This window comes from Scyliorhinus canicula, chromosome 3 (genome assembly GCF_902713615.1).
Source record: "Scyliorhinus canicula chromosome 3, sScyCan1.1, whole genome shotgun sequence".
NCBI classification, from domain to species: Eukaryota; Metazoa; Chordata; class Chondrichthyes; order Carcharhiniformes; family Scyliorhinidae; genus Scyliorhinus; species Scyliorhinus canicula.
Window position 1 is genome coordinate 266516822 of NC_052148.1, and position 18002 is coordinate 266534823.

Below are 18002 nucleotides of genomic sequence, written 5' to 3' on the forward strand. Positions count from 1 at the left end.
CGGAGAATCACAGATGGCGCAGAGCCTTTGGGAGGCTCGCTGCAAGCCTCTGCCAGCAGTCTCCAGCCACGTTACACTCAAGCGAGAGCCCAAAGCGGCCGGAGATTCACGGCCCTGGTGTTAGGTGGCCGACAATGCCGCTTGTTTGATGTTATATCCAACATGGTGGTACATGGATCAAGACGGTTCAGGGGCTATCCCCTCAGCTCAAAAGTCACAGTTATTTAATCATAATTTTTCTTTTTAATAAACACCTCATCCAGTTTATCAATTTGACCAGCTTGGCCTAGCCAAGCTTCAAATCCTTGAAAAGTCGTGACGTGGACACTGAAGAAAAGGTTGACTTAAAAGCAACATAGGGAAGGTCCCGCCTCAATTAAGTCCTGCCAAAGAAAACTGCCTGGTGCAGTCTTCCATTTCACCCTGCCTGGTCTGTCGTTTCAAGATGGTAATGAGCCCTTTATGGCAAACGGACTGTCCTTTTAAAACCAAATACAGCACGCCCGTAAAAGTGAGTTTTCCTACCTCCCCCCGTCACTCAATGTATTTACTTTTGGTAAGTTTCCTGCGACATCATTCTGCAGCACGTATTTTCACAAAGATGTTGTGAGCACGGTTTATCCAGGAGAACATCAGTATTGCCCAGTGCGTGCGCCATTTCACTACATCAGACGGACTTTGTTGAGACCGATAACCTTATCTTGAGAGAAACGCGAGGGATTGAACTATAAGATGCTGGGCCTTTGGACTTCAATCTGTTTATTTTTCTGAGCTAGCAAAAGAAGCAAATGTCAATTTAAGATAAGTTTTTTTGACAGCTGCTTGTGTAGGAAATCGAGGAGACCATCCATGCCTCGATTCAGCTCCGGCTTTCCGTCTGATCCTTACTGATCTGTACCACATTTCGTAAAACTCATAGGATCATAGAAGCCCTACAATGCAGAAGGAGGCCACTCGGCCCCCTACGCTATCCCGGTAACCCCACCTGGGGGCAGTTTACCATGGCCGATGCACCCAACCTGCACATCTTTAGATTGTGGGAAGCATAGTGGTAGCACAGTTGCTTCACAGCTCCAGGGTCCCAGGTTTGATTCCCGGCTTGTGTCACTGTCTGTGCGGAGTCTGCACGTTCTCCCTGTGTTTGTGTGTGTGGCTTTCCTCCGGGTGCTACGGTTTCCTCCCACAGTCCAAAGATGTGCTGGGTTAGGTGGATTGCCCTTAGTGTCCAAAAAAGGTTAAATGGGGGTTACTGGGTTACGGGGATAGGGTAGATGCGTGGGCTTGAGTGAGATGCTCTTTGTAAGGGCCGGTGCAGACTCGACGGGCTGAATGGCCTCCTTCTCCACTGTAAATTCTATAAAATCTATGAAATCGGTGCATCCGGAGGAAACCCACGCAGACACAGGAAGAACATGCAACCTCCACACAGACAGTCACCCGAGGTCAGGATTGAACCCGTGTCTCTGGTGCTGTGAGGCAGCAGTGCTAACCACTGTGCCACCTCATTTACTCTCCTTAACTCCATGGCTCATGAACACCCTTTAGCTAAGGGATACAGGGAAAAGGGAGGTATGCGGAGTTCAGCTGGCTGATCAGCCCCGATCTCATTAAGCGGCGAAACAGACTTGAGTTTCTAAGTGACCTTCTGTTCCAATGTTCCTGCGTCCTCTTATCTGATAAAACATTTCTTATCTTCGCCTTGAAAATTTCAATTGATCTAACTTGTGCTGTATCATTGCAATCTGGAACTCCTTTCCCTCAAAACGCTGAGGGATCAATTAAAAATTTCAAAACTGAGATTAATAGATTTTGATGGGGCAAGAGTATTAAGAGGCGGCACGGTAACACAGTAGTTAGCACTGTTGCTTCACAGCTTCAGGGTCCCAGGTTCGATTCCCAGTTTGGGTCACTGTCTGTGGGGAGTCTGCATGATATCCCCGTGTCTGCGTGGGTTTCCTCCAGGTGCTCCGGTTTCCTCCCACAGTCCAAAGATGTGTGGGTGAGATCGATTGGTAACACTAAATTGCCCCATTAGTGTCCATATGTTACGTGGGTTGCTGGGTTACGGGATAGGGTGGAGGTGTAGACTCGATGGGCCAAGTGGCCTCCTTCTGCACTGTAAATTCTATGATAAGAGTTATAGAACCAAGGTGAATGGATGGAGTTCAGATACAGATTAGCAATGATCTAATTAAATGGAGGAACAGGATTGAGGGGTTGAATAACCTATTCCTGTGTTTCTAAACCTCTTCACTTCCCTCTCCGCTTTAGAACTCTTTAAATCCCAGCCTCTTCAACAGAGCTCATGGCCACTCCCCCTAATTTCCTTTCCTTTCACTCTAAAGCTCATTTTTTCTTGTGAAACATTTTCGAGGAGTTTTCTATATTTAAGATGCAATATAAATATGAGAAGTTGTATGTCGCCACTTCATCTTTCAGTTTAATGAGGAGCCTAGATTGAGTAAACAGAACAACCTATTGATAAGACCATCAATTCACGCAACACGTGGTTAGAAGCGACCAGTGGTTTTAATCGTCTTACAACAGAGCCTGCCTGTAACGAGATGAACTCTAGATGAACTGGCAGGCAGGCTCACAACAGCAACCTTGATACTTCCGGTTAGGGGGAGGAGCCATGGGCGGAGCCATGGGCGGAGCCAAGGGTGCAGCCCAGTACAAGCTCTTCATCTCCCCCTATGGGTAGAGCCACGCAACTACACAGGGTCTAGTACAAGGTACAGGCTCAACACATGTTGTATAATACAGTGTAGATTATTAGTGTTTATAATTCACCACATTCACCCCCTGTGAAAAAAATCAAGTCCAGCGGGGGGTGATGGCTTACAAATTGAGTCTGTCCGGTGGTCGAGTTGTCCATTGTGATCGGCGGAGCACCGGGGTTGCAGCCTCCTCTGGTGGCTGGATGATCACGGTTGGTTGGGGTACGATGGCGGACTCCGGGGGCGATTCTGTCCGAGCTTCGTACCCGTCTGGTTCGACTGGGGGCGCTGGAAGCTTGTGGGCGCGGGTGCGTGAAACATGTGTAGCGACCCGGTAGGTGTGGGGGCGTGGGGCGCGACGAGTTGGGTGGGATGTAGTGTGAGGGGTACCTCGGCGGTGGTAGTGGTGGGATTCGATCCTGCCTGCGCTAGGTCCCAGAGGGATACAGTGTCCTGACGGCCGTCAGGGTACTCTATGAAGGCGTACTGGGGGTTTGCGTGTAGTAGAAGCACTTTATCTACGAGTGGGTCAGTTTTGTGTGCCCTGATGTGTTTCCGGAGGAGTACCGGGCCCGTTGTCTTCAACCATACTGGGAGCGAAGCCCCTGTGGTAGTGCCCCTGGAAAAAACAAAGAGCCGCTCATGGGGGGGTCTGGTTGGTGGTGGTACATAGGAGAGACCTAATAGCGTGGAGCGCGTCGGGGAGGACTTCCTGCCAATGGGAAACCAGGAGATTCCTGGACCAGAGGGTCAGTAGGATGGTCTTCCAGACCGTCGCATTCTCCCTCTCCACCTGTCCGTTCCCCCTGGGGTTATAGCTGATAGTCCTGCTCGAGGCGATGCCCTTGTCGAGCAGGTACTGACGCAGCTCGTCGCTCATGAAGGATGAACCCCGGTCACTGTGTACGTAGCTGGGGAAACCAAACAGGGTGAAGATACTATGCAGGGCCCTAATGACTGTGTGGAAGGTCATATCGGGGCACGGGATAGCAAAAGGGAAGCGGGAGAACTCGTCGATGATATTCAGGAAGTACACATTCCGATTATTCGAGGGAAGTGGCCCTTTGAAATCGATGGTGAGGCGTTCAAAGGGCCGCGAAGCCTTGACCAGGTCGGCCCTGTCTGGTCTGTAGAAGTGCGGTTTGCACTCCGCACAGATCGGGCAACCCCTGGTGATGGCTTTTACCTCCTCAGTGGAGAAAGGTAGGTTTCGGGCTTTGACGTAGTGGGCGAGCCGGGTGACCCCCGGGTGGCAGAGGTCATTGTGGATGGCTTTCAGGTGGTCGCTCTGCTTGCTGGCGCACGTGCCGCGGGACAGGGCATCTGGGGGCTTGTTGAGCTTCCCCGGTCGATACATGATATCGTATTTGTAGGCAGGGCCGGCTCAAGGCACCGGCAACTCGGGCAGTCGCCCGGGGCGCCATGTGCTAGGGGGCGCCAGAGACTCGGGTCCCGCGCATGCGCAGTTGGGCCGGTGCCAACCAGCGCATGCGCGGTGGCCGCACTCCCCCAGGGTGGCCGCACTCCCCCAGGACGGCCCCCCCCCTCTGTCCGCCCCCCCCCCTCTGTCCGCCCCCCCCCCCCGGTCCGCCCACCCCCCACCTCGGGTCCGCCCCCCCCCTCCTCGGGTCCGCCCCCCCCCCCGCCTCGGGTCTGCCCCCCCCGCCTCGGGTCCGCCCCCCCCCGCCTCGGGTCCACCCCCCCCGCCTCGGGTCCGCCCCCCCGCCTCGGGTCCGCCCCCCCGCCCCCCCCCTCGGGTACGCCCCGCTCCCCCCTCGGGTCCGCCCCGCCCCCCCTCGGGTCCGCCCCCCCCCCCTCGGGTCCGGCCCCCCGCTCGGTCCGCTCCCCCCCTCGGTCTGCTCCCCCCCACCCCCCCCCCTCGGTTTGCTCCCCCCCCGCCCCCCCCCTCGGTCTGCTCCCCCCCCGCCCCCCCCTCGGGTCCGCTGCCCCCCCCCCTCGGGTCCGCTCCCCCCCCGGGTCCGCCCCCCTTGGCCACCCCCCTCTCGCCCCCCCCCCTCTTGGCCCCGCCCCCCCCTCTCGGCCCCCCCCCTCTCGGCCCCCCCCCCCTCTCTCGGCCCCCCCCCAGGGCGCCGAAGATCAGCTTGCCCGGGGCGCCAGCAACCCTAGGGCCGGCGCTGTTTGTAGGTGGAAAGTTCGATCCTCCACCTCAGGATTTTATCATTTTTAATTTTGCCCCTTTGCGAGTTGTCAAACATGAAGGCAGCCGATCTTTGGTCGGTGATGAGGGTGAACCTTCTACCTGCGAGGTAGTGCCTCCAGTGACGTACAGCCTCCACAATGGCTTGTGCTTCCTTTTCGACCGAGGAGTGTCGAAGTTCTGAAGCGGAAAGGGTTCGGGAGAAAAATGCGACTGGTCTCCCTGCCTGATTCAATGTGACTGCAAGAGCGACTTCTGAGGCATCGCTCTCAACCTGAAAAGGGACGGATTCATCCACCGCCCGCATGGCCGCTTTGCCGATGTCCTCCTTGATGCAGTTGAAGGCCTGGCGAGCCTCAGCCGACAGGGGGAAAAGTGTGGCCTTAAATAGTGGGTGGGCTTTGTCCGCATATTGAGGGACCCACTGGGCATAGTATGAAAAGAATCCCAGGCACCGTTTGAGGGCCCTGGGACAATGAGGGAGAGGGAGTTCTAAGAGTACATGGTCCGGGTCGGGGCCCAGGACTCCGTTTTCCATGACATAGCCGAAGATGGCTAGCCTGGTCGTGCGGAAAACGCATTTCTCCATGTTGTAAGTGAGGTTGAGTTTTTGGGCCGTCTGGAGAAACCGATGGAGGTTGTCGTTGTGTTCCTGCTGGTCATAGCCGCAGATGGAGACGTTATCCAAGTACAGAAACGTGGACCGCAGCACGTACTGGTCCACCATTCGGTCCATTGCTTGTTGGAACAACAGACCCCGTTCGTGACGCCAAAGGGAACCCGGAGGAAATGGAAGAGGCGGCCATCGGCCTCGAACGCCGTGTAGTGGCGGTCCTCCGGGCGGATTGGGAGCTGGTGGTATGCAGACTTCAGATCCACCGTGGAGAAAATACGATACTGGGCGATCTGATTCACCATTTCTGCAATCCTGGGGAGGGGGTACGCATCGAGGAGCGTAAACTGATTAATGGTCTGACTATAGTCCACGACCATGCAGAATTTTACCCCGGTCTTGACGACCACCACCTGAGCTCTCCAGGGGCTGTTACTGGCCTCTATGATCCCCTCACTGTGGAGCCTCCGGACCTCGGTTCTGATAAACACCCTGTCCTGCAGGCTGCACCACCTGCTGCGAGTGGCTACGGGTTTACAGTCCGGAGTGAGATTGGCAAAGAGAGGAGGGGGGAGATTCGCAGCGTGGCTAGGCTGCAGATGGTGAGTGGGGGTAGGGGTCCGCCGAAGCTGAGGGTGAGACTTTTGAGGTTACACTGGAAGTTGAGTCCCAGTAAGAGTGGGGCACAGAGTTCAGGCAGGACGTATAGTTGAAAATTAGAGTAGCTAGCGCCTTGGATCGTTAGGGTTACGACGGTGCGCCCTTGGAGGTGAACAGAGTGGGAGCCCGGAGCGAGGGAGATAGTTTGCCGTGCAGGAAAAACAGGGAGCGAACAGCGTCTTACCGGATCTGGGTGTACGAAGCTCTCGGTGCTCCCAGAGTTGAAGAGGCACGGTGTCTTGTACCCGTTGATTTTCACGGTCATCATGGAGTTGCGGAGGTGTTTCGGACGCAACTGGTCCAACGTGACCGTGTTGCGTTGTGGGTAGTTGGCGGCTCGATCAGCTGTGCTGGAGTGGCCCCATGATTAATGCCCGCTGAGCCGGTACAATTATCTGTATTGATGCCGGCCCCCGCCGATTCTCCGACCTGGATTCATCTGTATATGAGCCGGTACAATTATGTTGAGTAGATATACGATGGCTCACCCTTGCGTGCAGTAGGTTGAGTTTCTGCTCCTACCTAGTTTCTGTAGTGCTTGCTTGAGCCAGGTAGGCCTTAAAACATCGGAGCCAGTGTGAAAAGATTTTTTTCGCCTCTGCATCCTGTGGGTCGAGTTCCAGTCGATCAGGTTTGAGGGCTGATTCCATGGTCATTCCTTACTGTTTCTTAAGACGATTAAATTGATGAGACCATTAATTCACGCGACAAGTGGTTAGAAGCGAACAGTGGTTATTAATTTACAATAGAGCCTGCTTGTAACGAGATGAACTGGCAGGCAGGCTCACAACAGCAACCTTTATACTTTTGGTTAGGGGAAGAGCCATGGGCGGAGCCATGGGCAGAGCCAAGGGTGGAGCCCAGTACAAGCTCCTCATCTCCCCCTATGGGTAGAGCCGCGCAACTACACATGGTCTAGTACAAGGTACAGGCTCAACACATGTTGTACAATACAGTGTGGATTATTAGTGTTTATAATTCACCACACCTATTTACCCAAGCAGAGGGGTCAAAGATCAGATACTTGGCAGTAGAGAACTTGGGCGGGATTCTCCGACCCCCCCGCCAGGTCGGAGAATCGGCGGGGGCCGGCATCAATTCCACCCCTGCCGTGTCCCGAATTCTCCGCCACCAGAGATTCGGGGGGGGGGGGGGGGGAGAATCACACCGCGCCGGTCGGCGGGCCCCCAACCCGGCGATTCTCCAGCCCGCGATGAACCGAAGTCCTGTCGCTGTCAAGCCTCCCCCGCCGGCGGGAATCAAAACACTTGTCTGACCGGTGGGGCTGGCGGCGCGGGCGGGTTCCGGGCTGATCTGGCCCCGGGGGGTGCACCCACTGTGGCTTGGCCCGCAATCGGGGCCCACCGATCGGCGGGCGGGCCTGTGCCGTGTGGGCACTCTTTTTCTTCCACCTTTGCCATGGTCTTCACCATGGCAGAGGCGGAAATGAACCCCTCCCCTGGGCATGCGCAGGAATGACGTCAGCAGCCGCTGACGCTCCGGCGCATGCGCAGACTTACGCCGGCCGGCGAAGTCCTTTTGGCCCCGGCTGGCGTGGCATCAAAGGCCGTCCACGCCAGCCGGCGGAGCGCCAACCACTCCGGCGCGGGCCTAGACCCTCAACGTGAGGGCTTGGCCCCTAAAGGTGCAGAGACGTCCGCACCTTTGGGGCGGCCCGACGCTGGAGTGGTTCACGCCACTCCATCACGCCGGGACCCCCTGCCCCGCCGGGTAGGGGAGAATCCCGGCCCTTGAACCTGAAGCGTTTCATTTTGCACTTATCTGGACAAATGCAGGAATGCCAAATTTCATAGAATCATAACAATTTATACTACAAGAGAAAAAGGCGCTCATTTGTTGGCAAGTCAGCTCTGATTGAGATATTGCTACGAGACAGCAATGGAGAACTACCTATAATTAGGGAGCCTATAATTCTTAGTTGCTTTCCCCTCAGCAATGCCAAGGTAGAGAACTCACCTGCCTGCAAGTGTGGCAGTGGCAGAAACACTGACCAAATTTTAAGAAGTACTTGGATGTCTATTTGAGGACCAGTGACATATAGGGCTCTAGACCGAAAGTAGGATGGTGGGATTGGGCTGGGTAACTCTTCCGTCAACCAGCAATGACACTACGGGCTAAATAGCTACCTTCTATGTCAAAACATTTCTATGATTCCGTGGTTCTAGATATTTTTCATGCTCTGGGCATTTTGGAAGAGAATTTCCCTAACATTTGACACGTGGGCAGCATGGTAGCATAGTGGTTAGCACTATGGCTTCACAGCACCAGGGTCCCAGGTTCGATTCCTGCTTGGGTCACTGTCTGTGTGGAGTCTGCATGTTCTCCCCGTATCTGCGCGAGCTTCCTCCGGGTGCTCCGGTTTCCTCCCACAGTGCAAAGATGTGCAGGCTAGGTGGATTGGCCATGCTAATTTGCCCTTAAGTTCGATGGGGTTGCAGGGTTATGGGACAGGGTGGAGGTATGGGGTTAAGTAGGGTGCTCTTCCCAAGAGCCGGTGCAGACTCGATGGGCCGAATGGTCTCCTTCTGCACTGTAAATTCTATGATTCTATGACGTTGGTCTTCCAAGTTCCCACACCCTGCGAAACAGAAGAACTTGGAAGCTCCATGGAAATGGACAAGGATTGAGTGTCCTTCCTTCACCACAGACCTGCACCTACTCTCTTTGGTGATTCCTACTTGCTCCAAATGTACTGTGACCACTTAGGGTGGTCTTCATTAAAAAGAAGCACAAATCGCCATGGAGGGAAGAGCTGGGGGTGAGTCCCTCGCACTGTCCCAACTGAATCCAAATGCAAACATGGAAGTTAGTAAAGATTCAGAATGCAACAAAAAAGCAGACACTTTGGACCAATGCTTCTGTCCGACATGTTCTAACAGAATAATCTGTTCCGATATAGTTAAAAATAATCATCAGGGCACCTAAACCTCCAAATTCACTTTTCTAAAATAAATATTTCTGAAGATGACCGAAAATTTGAAGAAGCTCCATTTTTTTAAAAAATAAAATGCATGTCGCGTATAAATTATTTTCATGTTCACAATTATAATGTATTTCTTCCTATGGTTACTTCAGTTCATTTGCAATTTAATTTGAATTGCATTATTAAACGCTTTATTACTCTGCGCTAAAGTACTTTTTGACTGATTAACTTTGTTGGTAAAAAAATAATACATTTAATGATTAGATTGTCAGAAATAGTCATAGTGCTTCATTCAAAAAACATGCAGGCATGACAATGAAACCGTTTCAATCATGAATTGAACTGCGAATCATTAACTTTTTATGTCAGGGCGGGCTGGTGGCATAGTAATTAGCACTGCTGTCTCATAGCGCCAGGGATCCGGGTTCAATCCCGGCCTTGGGTGACTGTCCGTGTGGAGTTTGTCCGTTCTCCCCATGTCTGTGTGAGTTTCCTCCGGGTTGCTCCGGTTTCCTCCCACAGTCCAAAGATGTGCAGGTCAGGTGGATTGGTCATGCTAAATTGTTCAAAAGGTTCGGTGGGGCGAATGGGTTACGGGGATAGGGTTGCGGGCGTGGGTAGGGTGTCCTTTGAGAGGGCCGGTGCACACCTGATGGGCCAAATTGCCTCCTTCTGCACTGTGGTGATTCAATTCTATGATTCAGTTCAATGATTCAATAGTCACCTGTGATTTGTGCTCGTGTCAATATAAGCCAGGGAATTCTGTTAGAGGCTGAGAGGATAAAGTCCTCTAACATTTGATTTTAAAATTTTCATCCTTGTATTCAAATCCTTCCTTGACCTTGTTCCTCACTATCCCCGTAATATCCGAAATCTCAGTGCTCCTCCATCTTAATAATAATCTTTGTTGTCACAAGTAGGCTTACATCAGCACTGCAATGAAGTTACTGTGAAAAGCCCCTGGTCGCCACATTCCGGCACCTGTTCGGGTACACAGAGGGAGAATTCAGAATGTCCAATTCACCTAACAAGAACGTCTTTCAAGACTCGTGGGAGGAAACCGGAGCACCCGGAGGAAACCCATGCAGACACGGGGAGAACGTGCAGACTCCGCACAGACAGTGACCCAAGCCAGGAATCGAACCTGGGACCCTGGAGCTGTGAAGCAACAGTGCTAACCACTGTTTGGGATTTTCCATCCCTCACCTTCTTTGCTCCATTACTAACAGCCATACCTTCAGCTATCTGGGCCTTAAGGTCTCAAATTGCTTTCCTATAACTCGCTGCCTCTCTTCTGCCCTCTCATCTAATTTAAGATGGTCCACAATGTCTACCGATAGTCACATGCCCTCATCCTGCTTCTTTGCCCTGGTGTAAAGATTTTGTTTGATAATGCTGCTGTGAAGCATTTTGGAAGGTTTAACAATGTTAAAGGTTCTATATTAATATGAGTTGTTGTTAGCAAGTAGGGGGAAGGGTGGGGTACAGTATGATAAACGTTTAGATTCTCACTCACTTTTACCGACTTTAAAAAAATACATTTCCAGAGAGCGGACGTAGGAATCTCAGCCTTGACCATCACGCCAGAGCGGGAGAGCGTTGTGGACTTCACCACCCGTTACATGGACTACTCGGTGGGGTTCCTGCTGAAGAAGGCAGAGAAGACGGTGGACATGTTTGCTTGCCTGGCACCTTTTGATTTTTCGCTGTGGGCGTGCATTGCTGGCACCGTGATACTGGTGGGCTTGTTGGTGTATCTGCTGAACTGGCTGAACCCTCCAAGGCTGCAGATGGGCTCCGTCACCTCCACCACCTTGTACAACTCCATGTGGTTCGTCTATGGCTCCTTCGTGCAACAAGGTAAGAGATTGTCACATCGCAAATGTATTTGTGTTAACAAAAGGTGTTGGAAGTAATCAGCATGTCTGACATCATCTGGGGAGGAAAGAACAGGGTTAAAGTTGATGACCCTCTAAACACAACTTTAGAACACCAGTTCTCATGAAAGGTCATCCACCTTGTGACATTGTGTAGAATGTCTCGAATATAAAGGGTTAATGTAATATCATAATTGACCACTGGATGGAGGTAGATGCCGATCTATATAAAGCACTGACTCTCAGGCTTCTGGGAGAGAGAGCTGGAGAGAGTGCAGAGGAGAGGTCTAGAAAGTGCAGAGTGCAGTTATAGATAGAGTGCAGAGACTAGTGTTAGTAGAGTGCAGATTGTGGATTACTAGATTATTGCTTGCTATAGGAGTAAATGGTCAATCTTAATTAAGTAGTGTAAATAAATGTTTGTTTTGTTAATGAACTCTCTCCACAGATGCAGCCTGACATATTAAACTTTGCTAAAAGCAAATTACTGCGGATAGTTTGACAAAGCTTTGACAAAGAGTCATCCAGACCCGAAACGTTTGCTCCTTTTTCTCTCCACAGACGCTGTCAGACGTGCTGAGATTGTCCATTTTTTTCTGTTGTGTATTAAACTTCTCAATCCCCGCAGTTAAAACAAAAACCAAGGTTACTGTGAAACATAGCTGTTGAACCACAAAGCAACTTGGTTGATGCCAAATGCCACATTTTACATAGAATCCCTGCAGTGCAGTAGGAAGCCATTCGGCCCATCGAGGCTGAACCGACCCTCCAAAAGAGTACTCATGCAGGTCCACATCCTTGCCCCATCCCATACATCCCTGGACACTAAAGGGTAATTTAGCATGGTCAATCCACCTAACCTGCACAGCTTTGGATTGTGGGAGGAAACCGGAGCACCCGGAGGAAACCCACGCACATGGGGAGAACTTGTAAACTCCACACAGACAGTGACCCAAGGCCAGAATCGGACCCAGGTCCCTGACACTATGAGGCAACAGTGGTAACCACTGTGCCACCATGCTGGCCTGTTGACACCATGTTGACTGTCCTCACTTGCCATGCAAGTTGCATTTATGTAGTGGATGTAATGCAATAAAGCATCCCATAGCATCCGCAGCAACATCATCCAGCAAAGTTTGGCACAGAGTCCATCAGGAGACATTAGGGTAGGTGAGCAAGTACAAAGGAAAATTGGGGGGAGATGAAAGAACAACAGGGATGGCCAGTCACAGGGTGGAGAGGACAGGAGAGTTTAAACAACCAGAGGAACAGTGGTCCACTTCGGAATACCGCCGTTGCTGGAAAGTGTAATTATGACAGGAAATACTCAGCAGTATCTGGGAAGAGAGGGAGAGAGACAGAGGCCGGGATTTTCCACCCCTCCGCAAAGCGGGTTTTCCCTGTGGCGGACGCGGCCAGCCATTGGCTGCCTGTGGGATCTTATGGTCCGGTTGAAGTCTGTAATAGTTCATATGGTTCGACTGCCCCGGCACTGGGCAACCTGGCACGCCGGGGTGGGGGCCGAGGAGGAGGGGCGGTGGAGATCCCGCCAACGGGAAAGGACGGAAAATCCAGCCCAGAGTTTGGGTCAGTGAGCTTTCAGCAAGATTGATAATGGTGCAAGGCATAAGTGGATTGTAATGGGATGAGGTAAGGAAAAGAAAATGGGTCCACCCAAGGTAATGGCAATAGCAGAACCATTGCCAACACCTGCACCTGTCCGAAAAATGGGAGCGATGGTTATTGTTGTGTTCTGTATGTAACCTTTGCAATGATGTACACACAACATATCATTGTTTAATTATAAAAATAATTTATTAATAAACACGTGGAAAAGATAACTAAGGAACTACTGTACAAACAGTGGCTACTAAGTGAATTCAGTGAATTCTCCTGGAGATACTTTAAGTGCAACTGTCTTCTTGGACGTCTTACTACCATTTGGTGGGTGAATGAGTCACATGATAGATCTCTTTCGCCACCAGCTGGTTGGAGGTCGCATTGCCGGCTATACACAGAATTGTGCACAGGCATATCACCAAAGTTATTATTTAATTTGTTAAACTCAGTGTTGAGGTTGGAATGACTCCAAGCTGCCGCATTGAGGAAAGAAAATACGGCTTCCGCTGATATTCATTGAAAGAGTACAGACAGCTGAGGACAGAGAGGACTGAGTGGGAATGGGGTGGTGAAATAGTTCCCTTGACTTCCTCCCAGCAGTTGCGTAGGATCAGTTTACCCAACGTAAGTTTACCAAAGCAGCCTTTCTCTGAACTTTCCTTTTCCACTGTAACCCGCTCTGATATGAGACTGCCGTTTTGCAGTCAAAGGGGAATTCTGCAAACAAACAGGTGCGGGACTTTGTGCTAAACCTCTGCAAGACTTGCTACCCTTGAGATCCTTTAGGGGGGGACTCTGCTGTGAATCTCCCTCGCCCCACAGGTGCCACAACCCTCCAAAGTGACAATGACACAAACGGTTGCCATGTTGACTCCATCTGCTTTTTTAGTGCCTCTCACCTCCAGTGGCAGGCACCTGGCAATATAACATTCGACTGGGAATGCCCCCTTGGAGCTGGGGAGGCTGACTAGATGGGAAGAGAGCGTGTAAAAATGAGACTTTCACATGAATGAACAAGCAATCATATATTTGGTCATTTGGTAGTGAACTTGAGCATTGCTGAAAAAACAGAGAGGGTGATGCAGCTTTTCATCTTGCCCTCATGAGGACAGATACAAGGGGTGTGATGCAGTCACCCTAATGCGCTCAGCATGGACTCGGGCACAATGGGTGAATCACGTGAATGCCCCAAATCGGGCTCTACGCCTGGCGCCGGGCCGATCGCGTGTCACCCGACTCGCTCTATCCTCACTGGGCGAGATCCAGATCTGCATATTTAAATGAGCCTAATGGATAATTTTAATACCTGGACGATGGAATCAGCTGATGCCCGGGAATCAACGGCAGTGCCTGCAAGACGTCACCAGGGCGCCGTTTAGTACTGCCCACACAAACATCATCCCGGCGTAACAGCCTCTCGGAGGGTCTTGCAGTCCATTGGAGACCCTCGTTGGGTGGTTGGGGACAGGTCAGGGTGGTACCCTGGCGTTGCCCCCCGATATCCGTCCTTTGCCGCTACATTGGTTCAATGCCGGAAGACAAACCTTTCCCCGTTCCTACTGCGAGCCCGTACATCCAGATATGAGCTCAATATAATCTGATTGACTCTCAAATAATAATCACTTATTGTCACAAGTAGGCTTCAATGAAGCTACTGTGAAAAGCCCCTAGTCGCCACATTCTGGTGTCTGTTCGGGGAGGCCAGGGAGAAACAGGAATTTAAATCGCGCTGCTGGCCTTCTTCTGCATTACAAGCCAGCGATTTAGCCCACTGTGCAAAACCAGCCCCTCTGGGGCACTGCCAGTGTCCCCGGGTGCCAGGTTGGCACTGCCAGGGTTCAGGCGCAGGGGGACTTTGTCAGTTGGAGTAGGGCCTCGACAAGTCGGGGGGGTTTGAGGTAGGTCAAGAAAGTGAGGGGGCCTAAAAGGGGGGGGGGGGGGGGGGAGAGAGCTGAAAGTGAGGGGGATATCGAGGGTGCTGATCAAAATGGCAACCCAATCTGTAAGCAGCTGCTCCTGCTGGCGTGGTCAGCCTATGCAAACACTTATCTGACCCTCGGATAACAGTGTCCAGAGCTTTTGAACATAATACTTATTTTTATCATCATTTTATCTAAAACAGCAGTTGCCTGCACGTCAACTCAAATTTGCATTTAATTTCCCCGAAGACTTTTTCCAATGTTGAGTTTTTAAAAAAAGCAGAGATATGGGAAATCTGATTCAAACACAACAAGAGAAAATAAATGTTTTGATCTCTTGGGTGAGGTGTCGATGTGCACATTGCTGCCTTGCTAGTTTGCGCACATTTCGGGAAACCCGTCCGTCTAAATCCTTCCCCCTGACCCTTCAGTCAGTTTTCATTGCGTGGACTTGTTCAATTTCACAGACTTGCTGATGCCAAATGAACAACTTACTTTCCTCTAGCGAGTAAAGAAAAATAAAGGCTTGCATTTATTTCGAGCCTTTCATGATCTAAAGGCGTTGCAAGGCGATTCGCAACCATTTATGTCAGCTTTAAAATGCTGTTACTGTTATAATATCGCAAACCGACAACCAATTAGTACACAACAAGCAACGGGATATGGCGGGATCATTTGTTTTTGTATTGTAGATTGAGGAATATATATTTACCCATAACACCAGGAATAGCTTCCATGAGTTTCTTCCGGGTACTCCGGCTTCCTCCCCCAGTCCAAAGATGTGCAGGTTAAGTGGATTGGCCATGCTAAATTGCCCCTTCATGTCCAAAGGTTAGAACAAACATAGAACATAGAAAAATGAACAAAAATGAAAATCGCTTATTGTCACGAGTAGGCTTCAAATTAAGTTACTGTGAAAAGCCCCTAGTCGCCACATTCCTGCGCCTGTTCGGGGAGGCTGGTGCGAGAATTGAACCGTGCTGCTGGCTTGCCTTGGTCTGCTTTCAAAGCCAGCGATTTACCCCTGTGCTAAACCATCCGCATTAGAACATACAGTGCAGAAGGAGGCCAATTAGCCCATCGAGTCTGCACTGACCCACTTCAGCCCTCACTTCCACCCTATCCCCAGAATCCAATAAACCCCCCTCACCTTTGTTTTTGGACACTAAGGGCAATTTAGCATGGCCAGTTCACCTAATGTGCACATCTTTGGACTGTGGGAGGAAACCGGAGCACCCGGAGGAAACCCACACAGACACGGGGAGAACGTGCAGGATCTGCACAGACAGTGACCCAAGTCGGGAATCGAACCCAGGTCCCTGGCTCCGCGAAGCAACAGTGCTAACCACTGAGTTACCATGCCATTTCCTCATACCTTACTCATAAGCATAGCAAATCTGCAGAAAAACAATATGACTTAAAATACCAACCTTTTACTGACCCCACTGAAAACACAGAGTAAAAAATAATTCCCGTTGACAGACTGGTTGTATTTTGCTCCTGCTGCTTTCCCTGCAGTCAATTGTGATGAGGTTTTACCAATCAGACTTCTCAGAACTCACTGCACTGATCCAGCATTATTGGTGGCTATTAATTGTGTCTGGCAAATGTTACTGGGGCAGCAGCGACAACTTCAAACGTTGTCAGAAGTGTTTAACGTGCTTGCGGGTGGCCTGTTCACTGAATCTTATTTTAAAATAGAATATTTTTCACTAAATTTGCGCTGCATCTGAATACACTGGGTGGAATTCTCTGGAGCAGAGTTCCCGGTGAGGCGGAGAATCTGTGTTGGTGGAGAAAACAGCGCCGATCTCTTTCCGATGCTCCGACTATTGCTGGCGTCAGGAACGAGGTTTGCGCCCCGTGCCAGCGGGAGGATCCAATTGAGTCATTAAGACCCATTTGCAGTCACTTAGTCGGCCAGGCACCATATTCTCCGGGCTCGTGTGATTCTCCGGTCCTCTGGGGCGGGAACCACGCGGGCAAGAATTACTGCTGGTCCTGACAAACGTGTACCTTACGTGGTGGCCTTCGCGGTGGGAGTTGCCCCCAAAGTTCATCCGAGGGATACCCTTCCCCCCTCCCCACATACAATGTAAGACCTGCCCACCCCACTCCAACCCCACCCCCAAGAGGCCCTAAATAATGAGACCCTCACCACAGAAACCCCCTAAATAAGGAGACTCCACAGCGACCTCCAAAATAAGAAGAGTCCCACAGACCCCCTAAATAAAGAGATCCCCACCGACCCCCAGCAAAGAGACCCCCATCAAGAAGCCCCTCCCCCCCAATAAAGAGATCCCTGTCTGAAAGTTAGAGAGCAGTCCAGACAGAGGCAGTGAAAATAATTACTGCTTTAACACTCACCTGGACATATACCTGCTGGCTCAGAATGAGGAAGCACCACATGTCAATTCTTGGAAAGAGAAAGGAGTGACCTGTGTTTAAACCCCTCAGATCCTTGAGTTGCAAGCTATTCATTCATTTCCCTCATTGGGCTGTGATTGACAGTTTCCACACACACAGCTGTTACCTTTGCTCCATTCTGCTTCTTTTACACTTGAGTAACTCTGAAGTGCTCGAACCACAACATTAATAAACATCAACCACTTCAAAGAGAGTTAAGTGCTGTCAATTTCCAGCTGACCCCTTCAAAATTACCCAAGCGTGAAGAGAGGTGTGATTGGAAAGCACGTAACTCTGTTTGAAGTGGACCAGGACCTGTCCATCAAAGATGTATATCCAACATATCTTAGCAAATTTATGCATGGCGAAGGATTGGGAATCACTTCCTGATTTGCGGTCTGGCAGGAAAACATAAGTCTCCCAAATGGAGAATTTGTATCAAATTGTATCAAATGGAGAATTTGTCTCCTTGGCCTGTCACAACTTACTGGCCAGAATTCTTTCAGCAGTTCATTAGCACTGCAGCTAAGACGGCAAGCAGGGAGGGCCTGAACAAACATGGGCAGGCAGCGAGATCCACTTCACTTCTATCCTCTCCCTTTGGCTAATACATTTCTCGCATCATTTCAGCATTTCAGCAACAACTGCCCTCCAAAAGTATTTCATTAGCTGAAAAGTGGTTTGGGCTCCCCTGAGGTTCTGAAAGATGCCACACAAATTGTACGTTTTTAGAACTATTTCTGGGGGTATTTTTTAATTCATTTACAGAATGTGGGCGTCGCTGGTTCAGCCAACATTTATTGCCCATCCCTCGTTGCTCTTCAGAAGAAAATGGTGAGTTGCTTTCTTGAACCGCAGCAGTCCTTGAGGTGCAGGTACACGCAGAGTGCCATTAGGGAGGGAGTTCCAGGATGTTCCCCCAGCAACAGTGAAGGAACGGTGATATATTTCCAAGTCAGGGTGGCGAGTGACTTGGAGGGGAACCTCCAGGTGGTGGGGTTCCCAGGTATCTGCTGCTCTTGTTCTTCTAGATCAGTGGTTCTCAACCGGGGTCCCTGGGGGTCCATGTAACATTACTGGGGGTC

General features: G+C 50.9%; 1 protein-coding gene across 3 annotated transcripts in view; it reads left to right on the forward strand.

Annotated features, from left to right (window-relative positions):
* The window catches only part of grid2 (glutamate receptor, ionotropic, delta 2), a 1198200-nt gene that overhangs the window by 937833 nt on the left and 242365 nt on the right, over positions 1-18002 (forward strand). For all 3 annotated transcript variants that reach the window (XM_038792750.1, XM_038792751.1, XM_038792752.1), the window contains one exon: positions 10643-10955. In XM_038792750.1, coding sequence (XP_038648678.1) covers positions 10643-10955 — 313 coding nt within the window. The remainder of the gene's footprint in view (positions 1-10642; positions 10956-18002) is intronic.